At 37.7% G+C, this 18,379-nt stretch overlaps 3 protein-coding genes across 4 annotated transcripts in view; 1 reads left to right on the top strand and 2 right to left on the bottom strand.

Moving 5' to 3' along the window:
- The window catches only part of LOC307168406 (chymotrypsin-like protease CTRL-1), a 132,764-nt gene that overhangs the window by 67,721 nt on the left and 46,664 nt on the right, over nucleotides 1-18,379 (top strand). The window lies entirely within an intron of this gene.
- Nucleotides 93-12,353, bottom strand: maza (MYC-associated zinc finger protein a (purine-binding transcription factor)). Of its 2 annotated transcripts, none has more exons than XM_079888280.1 (8): nucleotides 11,314-12,353; nucleotides 11,001-11,154; nucleotides 8,682-9,055; nucleotides 7,648-8,003; nucleotides 6,173-6,236; nucleotides 4,907-5,078; nucleotides 2,255-2,684; nucleotides 93-988 (listed from the first exon to the last, which is right to left on the bottom strand). In XM_079888280.1, the coding sequence occupies exons 1-7, from the start codon at nucleotides 11,347-11,349 to the stop codon at nucleotides 2,359-2,361; spliced, it is 1,482 nt and encodes a 493-aa protein (XP_079744406.1). In that variant the 5' UTR covers nucleotides 11,350-12,353; the 3' UTR covers nucleotides 93-988; nucleotides 2,255-2,358. The 2 variants fall into 2 exon arrangements, with proteins under 2 accessions (XP_079744406.1, XP_079744405.1); XM_079888279.1 differs by having other exon boundaries at nucleotides 93-993.
- Nucleotides 12,816-18,284, bottom strand: cdipt (CDP-diacylglycerol--inositol 3-phosphatidyltransferase (phosphatidylinositol synthase)). Its single transcript, XM_079888421.1, has 6 exons — nucleotides 18,117-18,284; nucleotides 16,879-17,013; nucleotides 16,640-16,793; nucleotides 14,202-14,283; nucleotides 13,977-14,058; nucleotides 12,816-13,794 (listed from the first exon to the last, which is right to left on the bottom strand). Exons 1-6 carry the CDS (start codon nucleotides 18,157-18,159, stop codon nucleotides 13,649-13,651), a joined length of 642 nt encoding a protein of 213 aa, XP_079744547.1. The 5' UTR covers nucleotides 18,160-18,284; the 3' UTR covers nucleotides 12,816-13,648.

The following is an 18,379-nucleotide window of genomic DNA, read 5'->3' on the forward strand; positions in this document are numbered from 1 at the left end:
TCCCCTCCCATTTTTATCACTATAGCAACCATGATTCAAATAGATAAATGCACATACACATGATATCTCAATAAAGCAAGCGAGACAGCAATAGTTAAATTCAGTATAATTAGGTGCATGTTCATTATACATAGATTAATTAGGATAGGAGCACATCGACACCAACACATATTGGCGTTAAACAAGCATCAACACAAACGTAATTGGAAACATAGGTTACAGATCTTATTCAATATAATCAACATTGTTACATTTGTTTAACATCTTGAGTCCAAAAAAATAATAATAATATATCGATATCAATGAGAAAAATATCAAAGGAGGCAATGAACAATAGACACATTTTTAGTATTCACGTATACTATGTACATTGCAAATATAAATATTTTGTCCTTGTGACCACGTTTACATGAGAGGAAATGGCACTATATTTGATCCCCTTAAATGTTGTCATTCATGTCAAGATCATTTATGATGGAATAATCTCCTAAATTCATTTATAAAATGCATCTCTTCCTGAACTTCAAGATCATGTAGATATGAGCCATTATAATACAAGGAAATGGTTGGGATGCATAATGTGTCGATTCCTCTCAGTGCTCTACATTCCTCAACAGTGGATTTTTTTTTTTTTTTTTTTAATAATGAACTGGGACAGCACTTAATAACAGCCTACATTTAAAACCAGTGATCTCTCCAATGGGACTTTGCAGGAAAATGTAGCGACACCCAAACCAGATGTCTATCAGATCTTCGCAGGCTCTTCTTCAAAACACTGTATCCATATTTAGACTGTATCCATCAGACCAGATCAAAGAATACGCAATCCAGTGAGACTTGCTGCTCGGTCTGCACATAAAAGTGAATCTGAAGCAGGTTCATGTTTCTTGAGTTCATTCAAAAGTCACACTTGTTTTGAGGAGAGTCGTTCATATCCAGCACAGTGGCAGCAAGATTTGAGGTGGATGGGAGGGGCAAGTTTCCATGGCTATCCTTGTGGAATGAGAAAACAGGTGAGGTTTGATTGGTAATGCTGATTTGCATACAATCACATTTCTCTATTAATAAACAAATTACATAAAAATGACAGATTTTTTAAATCACTTAACATTAGTACTGAGTGATATAGCTAATTTCTTTAACTTTTCTTTAATTTGTTTATTAATAGAGAAATGTGATTGTATGCAAATATCTAAATATTTATTTTCTCTACAGTGGCTAGAAATGTGGGGGGGTTTATCTTTTTTTTTTTAAGATGTTTTTTGGACCATCATTTTGGACCAGTAAAGGCATTTATAATCTATTTCCTCGATTTCCACAAAAATATTAAGCAGCACAACTGTTTTCAACATTGATGAAGACGAGAAATGTTTCTTGATCATCAAATCATCCTATTAGAATGATTTCTGAAGGATCATGTGACAGACTGGAGTAATGATGCTGAAAATTCAGCTTTACCAACACAGGAATAAATTACATTTATAACAGATTCAAATAGAAAACAGTTATTTTAAATTCTAATAATATTTCACAATATTACTGTTTTTACTGAATTATTTATCAAATTAATGCAGACTTTGAACAAATTACCAAATTGTTGATTCATTTAAATTAGGGATGCATGGAATATCGGCCACCATATCGGTATCGGTCGATATAGGTTCATTTTTAATGTTATCGTTATCGGCCCGATAAGAACATTTTGCCGATATATTACAGCCGATAAATAATGAATTATTTCCTTTTTTTTACATTTATTACACTTCAGATGCATCAGTTTGCCCTGATGGTTTTGAATTGCTTGAAATATGACAGTTAAATGCAACATGTCATATAGAACATTACCATTGTGTGCTTTGGACATGGATTTTAATGGTGAAACTTTTGTTTTTGTAATCAGGCTCTCAAAAATTACATCAAAATTTGGATTTAGATTTATCTGCCAATATATCGGTTATCCGGTTTCAAATAAAAAGAATTATCGGTTACCGGTATCGGCCAAAATTTTAATATCGGTGCATCTCTAATTTAAATGGCAGTTTGAACTGATTCACAGAAATGAAACAAACTTAATACGAATAATAAAACATCCACTAATCAGAAGACGAGCAGAGATCATGGAATCAGTCTTTAGGAAAATGAATGGGCAAATTAAAATTGCATTAAAATCTCTACAACTTTCAATTATGTGGCAGCAAAATCATTGCAAATATATTGTGAATATCTGATTCATCAATCTAGTTCCTTTGCTCACCTGTCCATCTTAGGCCCATCGTCTTGCACATTTTTCTCCCATCCCACCCATTAATCCCGCTTCATTCACCCCGCCCTCCCTCCCTCCTCGTGGTGTGCTGTGGGCTAGCTGTGGCTCTGAGGAGCAATGCTGGAGCAGTCAGTCACCAGCAGCCCAACTGTGACTGGAGTGCTGGAAACAGGAGTGGCTGTGCCCACTGTCTGCACTGAACTGCTGCTGCTGCTGATGGGGCAAGGATCGTTGGGGTCCGTTTGGTTGGCGTGCGTGGCCATGTGACCCTGCAGCTGCGTCGGCGTCTTACAGTGTACCCCACACAGCTGGCATAACAGCACCCCGCCTGGGCCTGAGCCGCGGCCGACCCCACTCTCCTTCCACTCTTGCCCATGGTGCTTCTGAGCGTGGACGCGCAGGTACGTCAGCGTGGTGAAACCTAGGGGGAAACAAGGATGATTTTTATGAAAAATTTAATTGTTGTCTCTTGTCACCTTCTCAGTGCAGTAAATTATACAGGGAACCTCCTAACTTGGTACATTATAAAATAATTCATTTTAAAAATGAACACCAGTGCCCAGACTATGCAGTTTATTTTTTATTTATTTAAACTCCCATGATAGAGTATACAGGGTGGGCCATTTATATGGATACACCGTAATAACATGGGAATGGTTGGTGATATTAAAGTCCTGTTTGTGGCACATTAGTATATGTGAGGGGGCAAACTCCTCAAGATGGGTGGTGACCATGATGGCCATTTAGAAGTCGGCCATCTTGGATACAACTTTTGTTTTTTCAATAGGAAGAGGGCCATGTGACACATCAAACTTATTGGTAATGTCACAAGAAAAACAATGGTGTGCTTGGTTTCAACGTAACTTTATTCGTTCATGAGTTATTTACAAGTTTCTGACCACTTATAAAATGTGTTCAATGTGCTGCCCATTGTGTTGGATTGTCAATGCAACCCTGTTCTCCCACTCTTCACACACTGATAGCAACGCCGCAGGAGAAATGCCAGCACAGGCATCCAGTATCCGTAGTTTCAGGTGCTGCACATCTCGTATCTTCACACCATAGACAATTGCCTTCAGATGACCCCAAAGATAAAAGTCTAAGGGGGTCAGATCGGGAGACCTTGGGGGCCATTCAACTGGCCCACGACGACCAATCCACTTTCCAGGAAACTGTTCATCTAGGAATGCTCGGACCTGGCACCCATAATGTGGTGGTGCAATTGTCTATGGTGTGAAGATATGAGATGTGCAGCACCTGAAACTACGGATACTGGATGCCTGTGCTGGCATTTCTCCTGCGGTGTTGCTATCAGTGTGTGAAGAGTGGGAGAACAGGGTTGCATTGACAATCCAACACAATGGGCAGCACATTGAACACATTTTATAAGTGGTCAGAAACTTGTAAATAACTCATGAACGAATAAAGTTACGTTGAAACCAAGCACACCATTGTTTGTCTTGTGACATTACCAATAAGTTTGATGTGTCACATGGCCCTCTTCCTATTGAAAAAACAAAAGTTGTATCCAAGATGGCCAACTTCTAAATGGCCACCATGGTCACCACCCATCTTGAGGAGTTTGCCCCCTCACATATACTAATGTGCCACAAACAGGACTTTAATATCACCAACCATTCCCATGTTATTACGGTGTATCCATATAAATGGCCCACCCTGTAGAACACTTGTCTTTTTAAATAATTAATTAAAAGGATCAGCTCATAAGAGTCTTTTGAGCCAAAGAGTAAGTAGCCGAATGATTCAGTCTACAGAGCCATAGTAAAATATCATGTATTAAAATGTTAATTAACAAAAGTTAAAGTCTGAATTAAATTAGATGAGATAAAAAGGCAGAAACAATACAAAGACAATAAATAGTCAGCATGTCTTTCTTTTAAGATGTCACTGGCTGCCTGCAAAAACACACAGCCAGCATAGTCCAATTCACAAGCAAATGGCTGAGTTGTTTTTAATAAATTATTTGGTGAAACCAGTTACTGAATTTATATTTGACTTGTCATGTTTTTGATGTTTCCGTGTAAAAGTTGAAAAGTTTGAGGTCAGTAAGATTTTAGAAGAAGAAAAAAGTAAAGAATTGTTTAATATTAAAAAAATACAAAAGATTTCTATTTCAAATATATGCTGTTTTTTTTTAACCTTCTATTCATCAAAGAATATCAGTTTCCACATAAATATTAAGCAGCGCAACTGTTTTCAACATTGATAATTATAATTAAATAATTCTTAAGCAGCAAATCATCATATTAGAATGATTTCTGAAGGACCATGTGACAGCTTTGCATCACAGGAATAAATTACATTTTAAAATATATTAAAATAGAAAATGGTTAATTTAAATTGCAATATTTCACAATATTACTGTTTTATATACTGTAAAATATTACTAAATTTATGATCAAATAAATGCAGCCTTAGTGAGAATAAGAGACTTCTTTCAAAAACATAAAAAACAATGTACTGACCCCAAACATGAACAGCGTGAGAGTACTGCTGATTGCAATACAGTGTGTATTACATCATATTTAAAGATACACATTCACAAAAAAAATTAAATAAACAGATAATAATATAATAATAAAAGGTAACCACTAACCACAAATTAAATAATCAATGACTCACTGCGGTTGCAGAGGTGGCAGATGTGATGCTGTGATTGGTTGTGGACCCTCATGTGATCTGTGATGTAAGCAGGAGAGAGAAGTTTGCCACAGATGTGGCAGGGAACCTTGTCCTCGTGTCTGATCATATGAGCTCGTAACCGGTCTTTAGTGGCGAACGCGGATTCGCAGGTCTGCACAAACAAACAACGCGGTTCATCAAACACAATCTTCATCATGGTATTCCATCTCTATCCCTATTCGCCTTCATCACGCACATCATGACTCATCCTCGACACACGCACTGCCAGACACATATGGCTGCAGCCCACATACACGTCTTCACACATATGAGCAGAGAAGCACATGCAAGAGCTCTGCAATACTGTCATAAAATGGCCTGAAGTTTGATAAAGAGCCAAAACAAACAAGACAGGATTATTTAAAAGAATATTCTGGTCCAAGGCTTTCCAAGGCTACATTTATTTGATCAAAAATACAAAACAGTGATATTGTGAAATATGTTTACAATTAAAAATAAATAAATTCTATTTGAATATATTTTAAAATGTAATTTATTCCTGTGATGCATTATGATCATTACTCCAGTCTTCAGTGTCACATAATCCTTTAAAAATCATTCTAAGATTTGGTGCTAATGAACCATTTTTTTTATAATCAATGTTGAAAACAGTTGTGCTGCTTTTATGAAAAGAAACTTTAAAAAACATGTATTAGAAAAATATTTTGTAAAAAAGCCTTTTCTGTTACTTCTGATCAATTTAATGCTGAATAAAAGTATTAATTTCTTTCCTAAAAAAAGTGAAGGTTATTTTAAATTGCAGCATTATTTAATATTGTTTACAATAATACTGTTTTTACTGTATAACTGGTCAAATAAATGCAGCCTTGGTGAAAATAAGAGACTTCTTTTAAAAACATTAAAAAATGTAACTGACCTCAAACTTTTGAACAGTAGTTTTATATTACAGCATAGTTAAAGATACACACTCACAAAAGTGTTTTGTTTAATAAATATATGATAATAATAAAAGATAATAGGAGATCAAAGTGATACATAATTTTTTCACCATTATTTGATGATAGAAATTAAATAAATGAACACTTTTTTGTTTTAAAGCCTGAGGAAGAATAGAGGTAATCAAAGGCACGTCAAAACACATAGAGCATGCAAGAGGAAGTTAAAGACAGTGATAAAGAGTAAGAGAAAGAAAAATAGAGAGAGGAAGACAGAGAGACTAGAAAAGTAGAGCTGTATCTGTATTACCGGACATTTGAAGGGTCTTTCTGTAGAGTGCACCTGTCGCACATGACTGTTGAGATGGTCAGGCCTGGAGGAGACAGAGAGAGGGCTCAACCAAAAGAATATGATACACACAAAACCACAGTAACCAGCAGAGACCCTTGTGTGTGTGTGTGCATGCTGCTCTTCATCTACTGAACTAGAGTCAGCAGAGATCTGTCTGTGGCATCAGGACTCCTTTAAAACAGCAGGATGGCATGGGTTGTACAGTTGTTTTCGTTAATTATATACATATTTTACCATCTTGCATTCAAAAGTAAATAATTTTTTGATCAGCATTTGCACACCATGGGAATCAAACCTGTGACCTCAAAGTTGCAAGCGCTTTTATCAGATGAGCTGCTGGAACTATAGTTATACATAAAAATAATATAATATAATGAATTATATAATATAATGTAGTTTATCCTATAAATATGTATATTTTAAGTTTGGAGTTGGTAAGATTTTTTATGTTTTTGAAAGAAGTCTCTCATGCTCACCAATGCTGCATTTATTTGAAAAATGTAGGCTATATTTTTTTAAATTACTCTTTTCTATTTTAATAAATTGTCAAATTTAATTTATTCATGTGATGGTAAAGCTGAATTTCAGCATCATTGCTCCAGTTTTCAGTATCACATGATCCTTCAGAAATCATTTTGAATTTTTTTCAAGGACTCTAGAAATCCATTTCTAGAACTAGAAATGTTTTGCAACATTCTATTTTCAGAAATCATTCTAATATACTGATTTGATACTCAGTTATTGTCAGTGTTGAAAACAGTTGTGCAGCTAAATATGTTTTTCATTTTTTTATACATTTTTATTTTTATATATAGTTTCAGGATTTATTGATGAATACAAAGTTAAAAAGAACAGAATTTATTTAAAATAGAAATATTTATATTATCATAATATTAGAATGATTTCTGAAGGATCATGTGACACTGAAGACTGGACTAATTGCATCACAGGAATAATTACATTTTACAATATTACTGTTTTTTTCTGTATTTTTTTATGAGATAAATGCAGGCTTGATGAGAGACTTCTTTCAAAAACATTAAAAATAGTAATGTAATAGGCCTAAGGTCAAGTGAAAATGAGACCAGGCAAAGAAATTGTTTTTACTATTGGCTCGACTTATTGTAGTGCTCTGCATATGGGTGTAGATGTGTGTTGCAATATATGAGACAGATTGATAAACACAGACAGGTCATTTTTTCCTCATCACTAACCTATTTGCAGTCTTAAATTAGTAATTAGGTAATTTCTCCATAGCTTTCAGTTAAACACTCAGAGTCCTCGACCACTGTCAGAACTGCAGTATAATGCTCACTGCTGAAACCTGCTGTGGACTGGCCTGATAAACAGTTTGTCCTCATAATCTCAGCTCACTGATGGATGAAGTATGTTTATGCAACTAGTGTGCAGGTGAGCAAAGCTTTTTCTCTTACCGTGAGAAGCCCTTGGCGCAGTGCGGACACACGTAGGGTTTCTCCACTCCTCCCTGGTGTGACCGAACATGATAACTCATTCGATCCTTTCTCTTAAACCGCTGTTGGCAGATTGGACAGGAATACGGCTTCTCATCCGAATGGGACAACCGATGCCGGTTAAGATGGTACACGTCCCTGAACGCCTTCCCACATGCCTCACAGGCATGGTTCTTCCTGACTGGATTGGGGTTAGGGTTGGGGTTGGGATTAGGATTGGGAGTTGGATTGATGGGTAACGGGTTTGTTATTGGGATAGATATTTGAATCGGGGTGGGATTACTTAGGTTATCGTTGATGTTGCAATTTGGTGCAGCCTGAAAAACAGTAACACAGAATTTCAGATTTTATGAAACAAGTTTTTGTGTTTAGAGCCACAGCAGATCTTTCAGTGTCTTCTGGGTACAACAAGCACAATGTTTGCTGACCTACTAACCAACTGACTGTAAGTGTTCAACAAATGAGGTGAGAGCAGGAATGAGACCATGTTACACAACCGCTGACGCCATAGCCTGATTTTTGCAGTCTTGGGAATTGGGAGGTAGAATGTTTGAAACCGACTATTTTAGTTCATTACGGGAGAGAAAAAATGATGAAATAATGTTAAATGGCACTTTCCATGAATAGTATACAAATTAGTGTCCCATTTACTATTTGAGAGTCATAAATGTCATGTTTTTGTGTCATGAGACATGATAGGTAAAACTATTAATCTGTCTAAAATTAGCCATTCAAACCTAAAGGCTGGAATAACTGAAACTGGTTGCAATAATGTCAAACCTGTTTGTGTTTGACAATCAACCTTTTCTATTTGTTAAGCACCTTGTTTCGCTAACCATTTGTTTAGATTTTTTTATTTATTTATATAATTTTTAATTTTTAGCTTAGAGTTAAAAATGAGAGACAATGGCATGAGGGGAAAAGTCAAAGCAAGAACAAGGGAAGTGCAGCAAAGGTATGCAAAGTATTAACCAAAAGACACAAATCAACCCAACCTGCACCATTGTCCCAGTAACCACCACTGCAGTAGGGAGGGTCTGGTTCACTGTCATGGCAACCGTTGCCGGGGCGATAGATACAGCGACTGTTTCTACCTGCTGATTGCAGATTGGGGAAGGATGGACCATGGGGTCGACTGCCGTGGGGATGGAGGCAGGTATAGACAGCTGGAGGAGAGAAAGGGGGATGGTCTGCCTCTCCAATCGTGCTCCAGCCTTCCCTCCGTCTACTTTCTCTCTAGCGGCTCTGTCCTTCATCTTCACTCCAGTGTGGACAGACTGGTGACGCCGCAGGTTGTAGCTGTTCTTAAACTGCTTATTACATATGGAGCAGATGTGTGCGGGCCGGGCTGGTCGCGTGACTGGCTTCACTGGGAAAGAGAAGGTTAAAGGACACTTTCAGTATGCTATGCATACACAGGTGTAGTCTATTTGTTGCAAACAAACACCTACTGTAGGCTAGGATTAGGAAAGAACATACTACGCTCCTTTCAAAGTTCCTACTTAAGAGCTTGGACGCAGTAATTACAATAAGATGCGAAATCGCATGGGCAATTTCATTATCCAGTTTCTTTCTCTCCACTTACTGACAAAAACTGGATGGATTTTCACTAATGCATCAAACTTAAGTGCAAAAAATGCTTTATCTATGTATTTGATCATTCTCTTGCTTTTAGAGTATTTTCAACTAATGGATTAGAAAAAGATTTGCAGTACAGGCTTCAAAGACTGAACCAAACCAACCAGCTCCAGTTCCCTGTTAAAATCACGTTCTGTGGGTAAATATATATATATATATTTTGAAAACTATGATTTTACCCCCCAGAACATGATTTTTACCCCCCCCCCCCCAAATTACCCAATGAAGGTAATTTTCATTGCCATTTAAGTGAAATAACTGAACATAAACATGCAAGCTTGATAAAAATGATCATTCTAGAAGAAAATTTCAGATGGCACTTAGAGGCTTTTGCATCTGAAGTCTTCATATATTCTTTCGGCTTTATTTCAATTACCAATTTTTAATAGTTTTAGTTAACAATAAAGACATTGATTTGAACGTTTTTGGAGAAGATTTCAGTCCAGATCTTGAATTAGCTTTGCTTGGGTGTTCTGACCCTATCTTGGCATTAACACATTCTCAGCAACTGTCTCTTATGTTTGTTATGGTGGTGGTGACTAAAAGGGTGATCCTGATGGAGTGGAAGTCCACCTTAACACCCAGCTTTCATAAATGGCTGGCTGAAAGGATTGCTGCTCTAAACCTCAAAAGGATTTTTTTTTTTCTAAGGTCGAAGCTTCTAAAAAATTTTGTTTTATGTATAGCATACTTTAAGTATACATTTTGTGAGATTTCGATCTGTTTTATGTTTGTATAAAAACTGTTATAAATAAATAAAATAAACAAAAAGACATAGGTTTCTTGGCAAATGTCTCATCAGGTATAGAGTGTAAAAGAGCCTGCTCCCATTTTCAACGGCGCTGGTTCCAGAATTATTCTTTCTATTCATTTTTCCCATAGGGATTTCCCACCAGCTACGAGGTGAATCACAACAATACAAACTTTGATTCGAAGCATTTTTTTTGAAAGAATTTGAAAATCAGACAAAAATACAAAGGTTCAAGACTACTACTGTACTAAACGGCTTTACTGAGGGAAAGAACTACAATCCCATGAAGCATTGCGAACAGCATAATCAAAATAAAAATGATGGAGAAATATAAAACTATTAATTTACAAATGTTGATTATATCTATAAAACAATATAAGTTTATTGCAAAATATGCATGTATACAAACGTTTCAGTATTTTGAGAGCGTGGAGAAATCGACTCGATTACGTCATTCGCAGTGCTTCATGGGAGTGGGTGGAGCTAAAGAGCTTTTTTGAAGCCTGCTGCTTTTTTTCGACACTCTCTGACTGGTGTAATTTTTTCATCGGGAATTCCACTGTTACACACAATTATTTAAAAATAAAAATAAGCATAATGCGGGCTGACGGCTTCAGCAGAAGCAAATACCACGGATTCTGGATGGATTTGGATGGTCTTAAAAGGTTTATAAGTTATTGTTCAAAATCAATTTCCTTATGGAGGAAATGATTTACTGCCGGAACCCAACTGTAGCACAGAGAGAAAACTTGCAGGAATCCTTAATAATATTCCAACCTTATGCAAATAAATGGATCCATCAGCATTCTTCTCACCCATTCAGGCTACATTATTCTCCAATCTCCGGCAGCCACTAAAGTCACAACTACAAACAGTCTAACCTCGTTTTCTCCCTTCCCACCGTCCTCTTTTGCCCCTCCCTCACCCGGTACAGGCTCCTCATTCAGCGCTGCTGTGTCCACCGTGGATGGGGGCGGGGCTATGTTCTCAGGGGGCGGGTCCTGAGTGGGATCCGTGAGCTCCGGGAGAAGATCTGATTGGAGGGTCGCGTCAGTTTGGGACTGTGAAGGCGGAGTTGTCTGTGAGAAGGGGCAAAATCACAAATTTTAAACATTCTTTTGCCTTAACTTGTGAATGAAAGTACATTATGGGCAAATGCTAACTATTATGACATACATTTTAATTAAATAACAAAATAGCTATCGACATGATTATATGACATATAATCTTTGCCTTACCTGAAAGAGGAAATTGCTCCAAGCTGCATCCATCATGACGTGTAGAACAGGACAGAAGCCGTTTGAAATCAACTAGTCAATTTTCCCCCCACAACGAACGACTTCTTCCACTATTTTATCACATGTATATATGCTTTGTATTCAAAATGTAAAACTACCATATGTATAAAGATATGTTATTGACATTTAAAAAGTGAAAGAATGCAAATTGCTCTGACACTCATAAATTAATATCCATTTTACCATGGATCCATTTCAAAATACTAAAAAACATTAAGAAATGACAGCTGTCAATCACAGTCCCTGTTATTAACACCTCATTGCCACATAACAGTGGCCAATCGTGCTTCAAATTTAATATAAAATTAATTTCTGCATTTTATGTTTTCTTGTTAATTACACCGATGTGCAATAATTCATGCAAGGATAATACAATTACAATGGCAGTTTAATGTTTCATTTGCTCTCAGCGGTAGCATGGCGTTGATAAAAATATTTCCATCATTTTTTTTATTATAAGATTCTCCATCCAGGCCCCGAGCGGCATCTGCGCGAGCCTCGGCGTTGCGTTAAATCTCATTCGTGTCAGGCGAGCGGTTCACCGGTCGTCGTCCATGGCTCCGCCTCGGCATTTCAATCGAGAGGATGACATTTTTTCCTTTTTTTTCCTGCAATACTCTCACCCTCCCACCCTCGCTCTTTCTTCCTTTTCTTTTTTTATCCCGTCTTCTCTGCCCCGCTATCTCTCCCCCACCGCCGTGTCCCCCTTGTTTTAAAGGGATAGTATATTTTGAGTGAACACCCCCTCTTGTGTCTTCGTCCCCTCCTCCACGCGATGCTCTCGAGCGCGGTGTCGTCCTCTCGCGCCCCTTCGGCGTTTGTGTTCAGCCGACGCAAATTACACCATAAACATCGAGATCAGTTTAAAGACACCATCAGCGCAGTCTTCTCTAAAAACTAAGTCTACAACACAAAGATTATCTGTGGTAGACAACTGGACGTTCGTATGGGGGAAAAAAATGTCGCAGGTCCTTAAAGGCAAAGACGCACGCAGACGCAGCTGCGGTAAATAATAAGCGGCTCTAGATCACTGCCGATAATAATTGTACGCGCCCAATGGGATTAAACACATATATCAGACTCACTCCCAACCAAAGTTTTTTTTGGTTCCCGGTGTAATATTTTTTTTCCTCTCTCAGAACAGCGCTTTTTCAGACTGGAAATAGGACGTTTATTTTAGGCTGTGCGCGTCATGGTTCAGAGAACGTCCCTTCAACGTTCACTGAACATTACACCAGCAGCATAAAGGCTGTCCTGTTTTCATACATTGTTGTAGTCATGAAAACAAACCAAAAACATCACACATAACATGTTGGATTAAATGCTAAATGCTCTTGAAACTCAGCAAAAGGAAGCCGTACACACTTACAGAGATAACATATCATCAGTAACAGCTACAGGGCTGTTGTAATTGAAATAAATAAATGAAGAAATAACAGCTGCATCTTGGTGTCAGGATAACTTTATTGTCAAATCACCTGTTACAGTACAAAATACTTTTCTCCACAATCGTATAACTCTCATAATTCTGATCATTTATATAACAACAGCTCTATAACAGTGTGTCTACTCCTCTACCACAACCCAATAATACATTCAGAAGGCTTTGGACAAAAATAATGGCAGAGCCACTTGTATAATATAATAATGGCTTCACACTCTTCAAACTAATATTCAAACAGATAAATGCAACAAAAACATAAAAGTCTAATAAAAAAAACAGGCTCATTTACAGACAGTTCAGTTCATAATTAAATACCACACAACTAATGATAAAAACAAACACCAAATACAGTGACACTCAAGTGACTTTCAGTCGAAGTGTGGAATGTGCCTGTCTTGTATGTGAATGCGTGTTTGGAAATGTTGCTTTTAAACAGCTGAGCTATTCTAAATCCCATTAAAAGTATGCATGATTATTCAATTAACAAATAAAACAACCAAACAAATAAATAAAAATACTATGATGACACCCCAAAGATGACATAAATATGGTCCACTCATAGTGCAACTAGTTCCATCAACAGAAATGGGAAACTATTACAACTACAGGAATATGTAAGAAACTCGTAAGGTATTTCCCCTGGTGTCATACCATTGATAATCTATATTCAAATAAATATAAATTCTCAGTGAGGCTTTGCAAGGTCCCGTGATTGATTTCCATGATCTCATCCTCATCTATACTTGCCGATGTTCTCGTAACACTTTTTCTGCTCATCATCTTCGCTCTGCCTTCGTCTCTGTTTTCTTGGTTTGTGTATCCTCTCATCCATCACTGTGCTTTGCTCCGCTCTCTCTCACGGTCAGCCACGTCGATGGCAGCCATGTTGCGGGAGGCGGTGATGAGGTGGAGGAGACTTATGCCAGACTTCAGCAGAGAGACCACGGCACAAACTCCCAGCAGCCATTGCAGCCACACTGGACAGAACGAGAGAAGTCATTCAAAAATATGATGCAACCAATATTTTAGTCAAATGTAATCTGTGTGCTTTAACTTTGTTGTAGTGTGTACATATTAATTCAACACTACTTCAATGAATAAAACTGGCAAAAAGGAAATAATAAAGCAAGACAGTCAGAAAGAGCCTGCTGATTCTCACCCTGGGGCTCCTCGATGTAGTACATTATGTAAAGCAGACAGAAGAACAGTTCGTTCCCCATACACATAAAAAACAGCACCGGCTGTGGAAAAAACACTGATGTCAGAACAGCCAGTACATGTGAACTTCTTCACTAGATATGCATACTTTAAAACAACCCATTAAGCTTTTGATGGGAGTTCCTGACTGTGTGAATGAGCGAGCGAGCGTGAGTGAGGATGTTACCCTAGATGTGTAGTAGAGTCGTAAGATGGGGTTTCCAGAGAGGTCAATGGTTTTGTGACTAGTTGCTCCCTTCATCATGGAACTGGAAGAAAAGAACCAGAAAAAAAGACACCCATATCTTATTAAAATGATTTATGTAGGTCACAGAGGTACTTCAATTAAATACAATATATTTAAATATTATATTATAAAATTGGATACTAGAGGTCTGTGGAGATCAATGAAGGTTTTATTTGTATCTACATTCATTTTCTCATGTTCTGAAATACATTACATTATCTATTAGTGTTGGTTACTGATTTTGATAACTAAAAGAATTAAGAAAAATCACAGCCAGTAAGATCATTAAAATGCATTTGCAAAATAGATAAGGTTTCCATTTCATGCCAACTTTAACAATGATTTATCCATAGGTATATTTACTATAAAATGCATAAATAAATTCAATTATAAAACTGAATTCCTGGGGTCAGCGGAGATCCATTTTGTACTCTTCGAGAAGATATCTAAAATAATTTCTGATTATTTGAAATGAACATCAACCAATATTCTGATATGCATCTAATAAATTACTGATTTTAATAAGGATTAATATAAATAACCTTTCTAATTGTGCTTTCAAATATAGCTCAAGACTTTTTGAACAATAAAACTGCAATTGTTTGTCAGTAGTATTATATCAGTAATGGAGGCGCATTTCATTTGGCAATTTCACTGGAATGAAAGCAGACAGCAAATTAGCAATTAGACAAGTGTAGCGCATCAGAGAGCTATGTGCGGGGGTTGCAGTGGGGTCCCATGTTGCACAAGTGAACAGTGCCAGTCTAGACAAAATGACTATGTAGCCTATGCCTAAGTGTATCAGCTTGGAGTGAGATCATCTGTAAACATAAAGAGAGATTTCTAAGCCTCTAAGTACGGTCTTGAATCAACTGCTTTATGCATGCACATATCAGGAGGTGCATATAGGCCAAGTACACACTGTAAAGTTTCAGGAGTGAACAGCTTTAATACGGGAGTTAATCCCCTAAATTACTGTTTTGTGTGTGTACGGAACACAACTCACTCCCAAAATAGCAATGCTTGACACATCGGTAACCATAGCAACGTTCTGGCCTCTCACGCATTTGGTATATACTACCGTATTTTTGACCAATATAATATTACAGCTGTCAAAGACTTAATTTGAACCAAACCACCATTGACAGAGGCGTCGTGTTTTATGCTTGGAAGGCTGCTTCGCAGAGCACGCTCTTGAAGTGTTGCCATGTCCTCTTATTATAAGAGTTTTTGGGCTTGTTGTTTAGGCCTGGCTCATAAAGCAATACGGTTTACAATGGAATGAATAAAGGGGGCAACTGTAGACCGCAATATCTTATTTGCAATATAAAGCATTTGGATCTATTTGTGTTTATTATGGGCTTGTTCTTCAATACAAATGAGTCAAAGCTTGTACCTCTTTCCCTGTGGTTTACTTTTTAAACGCCATTAAAAAAATAGTTGTTCAGTTTGGTTCAGTACACATTGTGTAGAATTCTGTAAATGCGGTTGTCACTCCCTTAAATGACTGAACTGTGTGTGTGCACAGAACAGAATTAAGCACTAAAAGGTGAATTGACAACCGAATTTAGCTGAGTGTGTACGTGGCCATAAAGTTATGCAGGAATGATGTAATTTTGTAGGTCAATCCAGAAGTTAGCATCACCCCGCCTCCCTCGGCAAAAACAGGATTTCTCCATTGATTTTTAGATAAAGAATCATTGCAATAATTGCAGAAAATAAGCTGTGTGACCAACAACAGTTAATGATTCTTAAACATTTTGTTCATCATGATAATCTTTACAAATAAACCCAACTTGAATTTTGAAGCCTTAATAAAATCAGTAGAATTGAAAAGCTAATGTTAAGCTATAGTTTGTTAAGCTATAAACTAACTACAACACAATGGTATAACTTCATTGTCACCACTAAGAGTCCGACAACTCTTTCAGTTTTTATTTACAATCTACAAGCTGGAAAGTTTGAGTTAAAAAAAGTTAGCAAGAACGTGATTATAAACACAACAAGGCTGTAAAAGCAGACTATTGAGTAGATGTGTTTTCCTTTTCAACATGATGACATTTAATGTCCCTGACAACCTCTGTAGCCCCATTTAGCCACTTATCAGCAACTGCCCTCTTCAAAACACGTAAAAGCTTTAAAAAAAAAAATCACATGTGGTCTATTACTTATGTATTTGTCGTATAAAGTGTGAAAATATCTTGAGCTGATGTCACCCACAGACCTTAATTCAAGCTTTTCACCAAAAAAAAAAAAAAAACACATTCAAAAAACACATTGACCCTTGGGACAATGGAACCAGAAGTTCACAAATGCATCGTTTTTAAGGCCTAATGCCTAATGCCTTATGCCTTTATTGGATAAAATATTGGACATACCTGTGCAGGTGCAGCCAGTGGCTGGCCACGTCCAAACACATGCTAAGCTGAAACAGGAAAGTGTAGGACGGGTACAGCAGTGCCAGATTCACCAGCAAACACATGGTGGCACAACGGTCAGTCAACATGTCCAGCATGGCACCAAACTTTGTACCTAAGGAAAAGGCAGGGATGAGTACAAAGAGTGAGCAAAGCACAAAAAGAGGGATAGCGTACAACACAGAGCTGCAGATCACTACCTTGATTAAGAGCACGGGCTGCATGTCCATCGAAGGCATCCAACAGGGCACTGAGTAGGTAACAAAACACAGCCGGACCCGGGCAGCAGGGCATCAAGTAGAAGGATACCAGAGCCAGTACAATACGGGCATATCCTATTGAAAGTGTGGAAAAAGATTCAAAGAAAGCATATGAAAAGGAAGAGTACAATGCATACACAGGTACTACGAATTAATGTCAAGTAGCTATAGTCTTTTCTTCCATATCATGATGTATATCTGAGTGATACGGCTTCTTGAAGAAAAAAACGTAGGGTGGGAATTGATTGGATCGTTGTGGTTTGCTATTTTTGTGATGTAATGTAAGTGACAGGTTGTCCCGCTCTCGCGTCAAAAAACAGAGAAGATATGTCTGCAAGAGGGAAAGGAAGTAATATTGATTATCGTTTTTGAGATGTGTGCATTGCACTCAAAAGTGGAGGCAGACAGAAGTGAATTCAGGTTGATAGGGACACTATTTTTCCCATTTTGCGTCCCATTCAAGCTGTATTTACCCTATATGCAGAATTTAAAGTGCCCCCAGTTATGTGCCACTACAAAACCACTTTAATCATAATATACACTGCAGCATCACCTCTTTTCGCAGTGTCTTCACGATTCAGTCTCTCTAAACTCGTCTGCTCTGACTGGTCAGATATGCATAAGTGGGCAACTTTAAGCAGACTAAATAACTGGAGAAGTCCTGTAAATGTCACCAGAGAGAAGTCTGTCGTTTTCACTGAAAGGTCCACAGTTAAGACATTTTGAATAAACCTTACGAGGTCAAATTAGAAAGAAAAAAGAAACATGCACACGGATTAAATTGTTCACAACATGCATGTATAAAATAGGGTGAATTTGTGTTTCATGTCGACTTTAAATCTTTTATACTACATTGACAGTACTATTAGTGGATGAATGTGGCGTTTTAAATGAGCTTCACTCAGTCTAGTGCATTACAGTGACAGCCTATAGCATCAGGTCAAACATCAGCAGGAAGTCAAAACAACCGCTGTAAAACACAACGATCATGCAGACTGGACGCTAGTACAGTCGTACAGACTCTATGCATATTTAAACAAAACATACGTGACCTTTATATACATATTGTTTTTAACGAAATAAGTATTATCAGTCAGGCTGGCAGCCGTGGTTAAACGTGCGCCGAACTCTGTCGCGCGCTGACGATCCGCGTTCGTTAACTCGTTCGATTGACTCACCGATCAAATTCGGGACGAACAGGAAGATATTTTCTTCGGTCATGGTAACGAGCGCTTTTATTTGGACGGATCCCTGAAAATTCTCTTCTGGGTTTCTATTTCCCTGTAGTTAAGCGTGGCGCGTGACGTCATGATGTCCTGTACGCGCGCACGCCGTCAAAGGAATCCTCCCCTTTAATTGGCACGCGCTCTATCCTCGGTGACATCAAAAGCATCACGTGCCACGGCTGACCCAAAATCAGCTGTGTGTCACTGACAGCACT

Source organism: Squalius cephalus (genome assembly GCF_949319135.1).
Source record: "Squalius cephalus genome assembly, chromosome: 1".
Lineage (NCBI taxonomy): Eukaryota > Metazoa > Chordata > Actinopteri > Cypriniformes > Leuciscidae > Squalius > Squalius cephalus.

What these genes read in the sequence shown, in the direction of transcription:
- cdipt (XM_079888421.1), bottom strand. Translation starts at nt 18,159, where the DNA reads ATGACCGAAGAAAATATCTTCCTGTTCGTCCCGAATTTGATCG. An exon ending in GTTCGTCCCGAATTTGATCG is followed by an intron (nt 17,014 to 18,116) that starts GTGAGTCAATCG and finishes CACTTTCAATAG; the next exon opens with GATATGCCCGTATTGTACTG. An exon ending in AGCCCGTGCTCTTAATCAAG is followed by an intron (nt 16,794 to 16,878) that starts GTAGTGATCTGC and finishes CCTTTTCCTTAG; the next exon opens with GTACAAAGTTTGGTGCCATG.
- maza (XM_079888280.1), bottom strand. Translation starts at nt 11,349, where the DNA reads ATGATGGATGCAGCTTGGAGCAATTTCCTCTTTCAG. An exon ending in GAATGAGGAGCCTGTACCGG is followed by an intron (nt 9,056 to 11,000) that starts GTGAGGGAGGGG and finishes TCTCTTTCCCAG; the next exon opens with TGAAGCCAGTCACGCGACCA. An exon ending in TTACTGGGACAATGGTGCAG is followed by an intron (nt 8,004 to 8,681) that starts GTTGGGTTGATT and finishes ACTGTTTTTCAG; the next exon opens with GCTGCACCAAATTGCAACAT.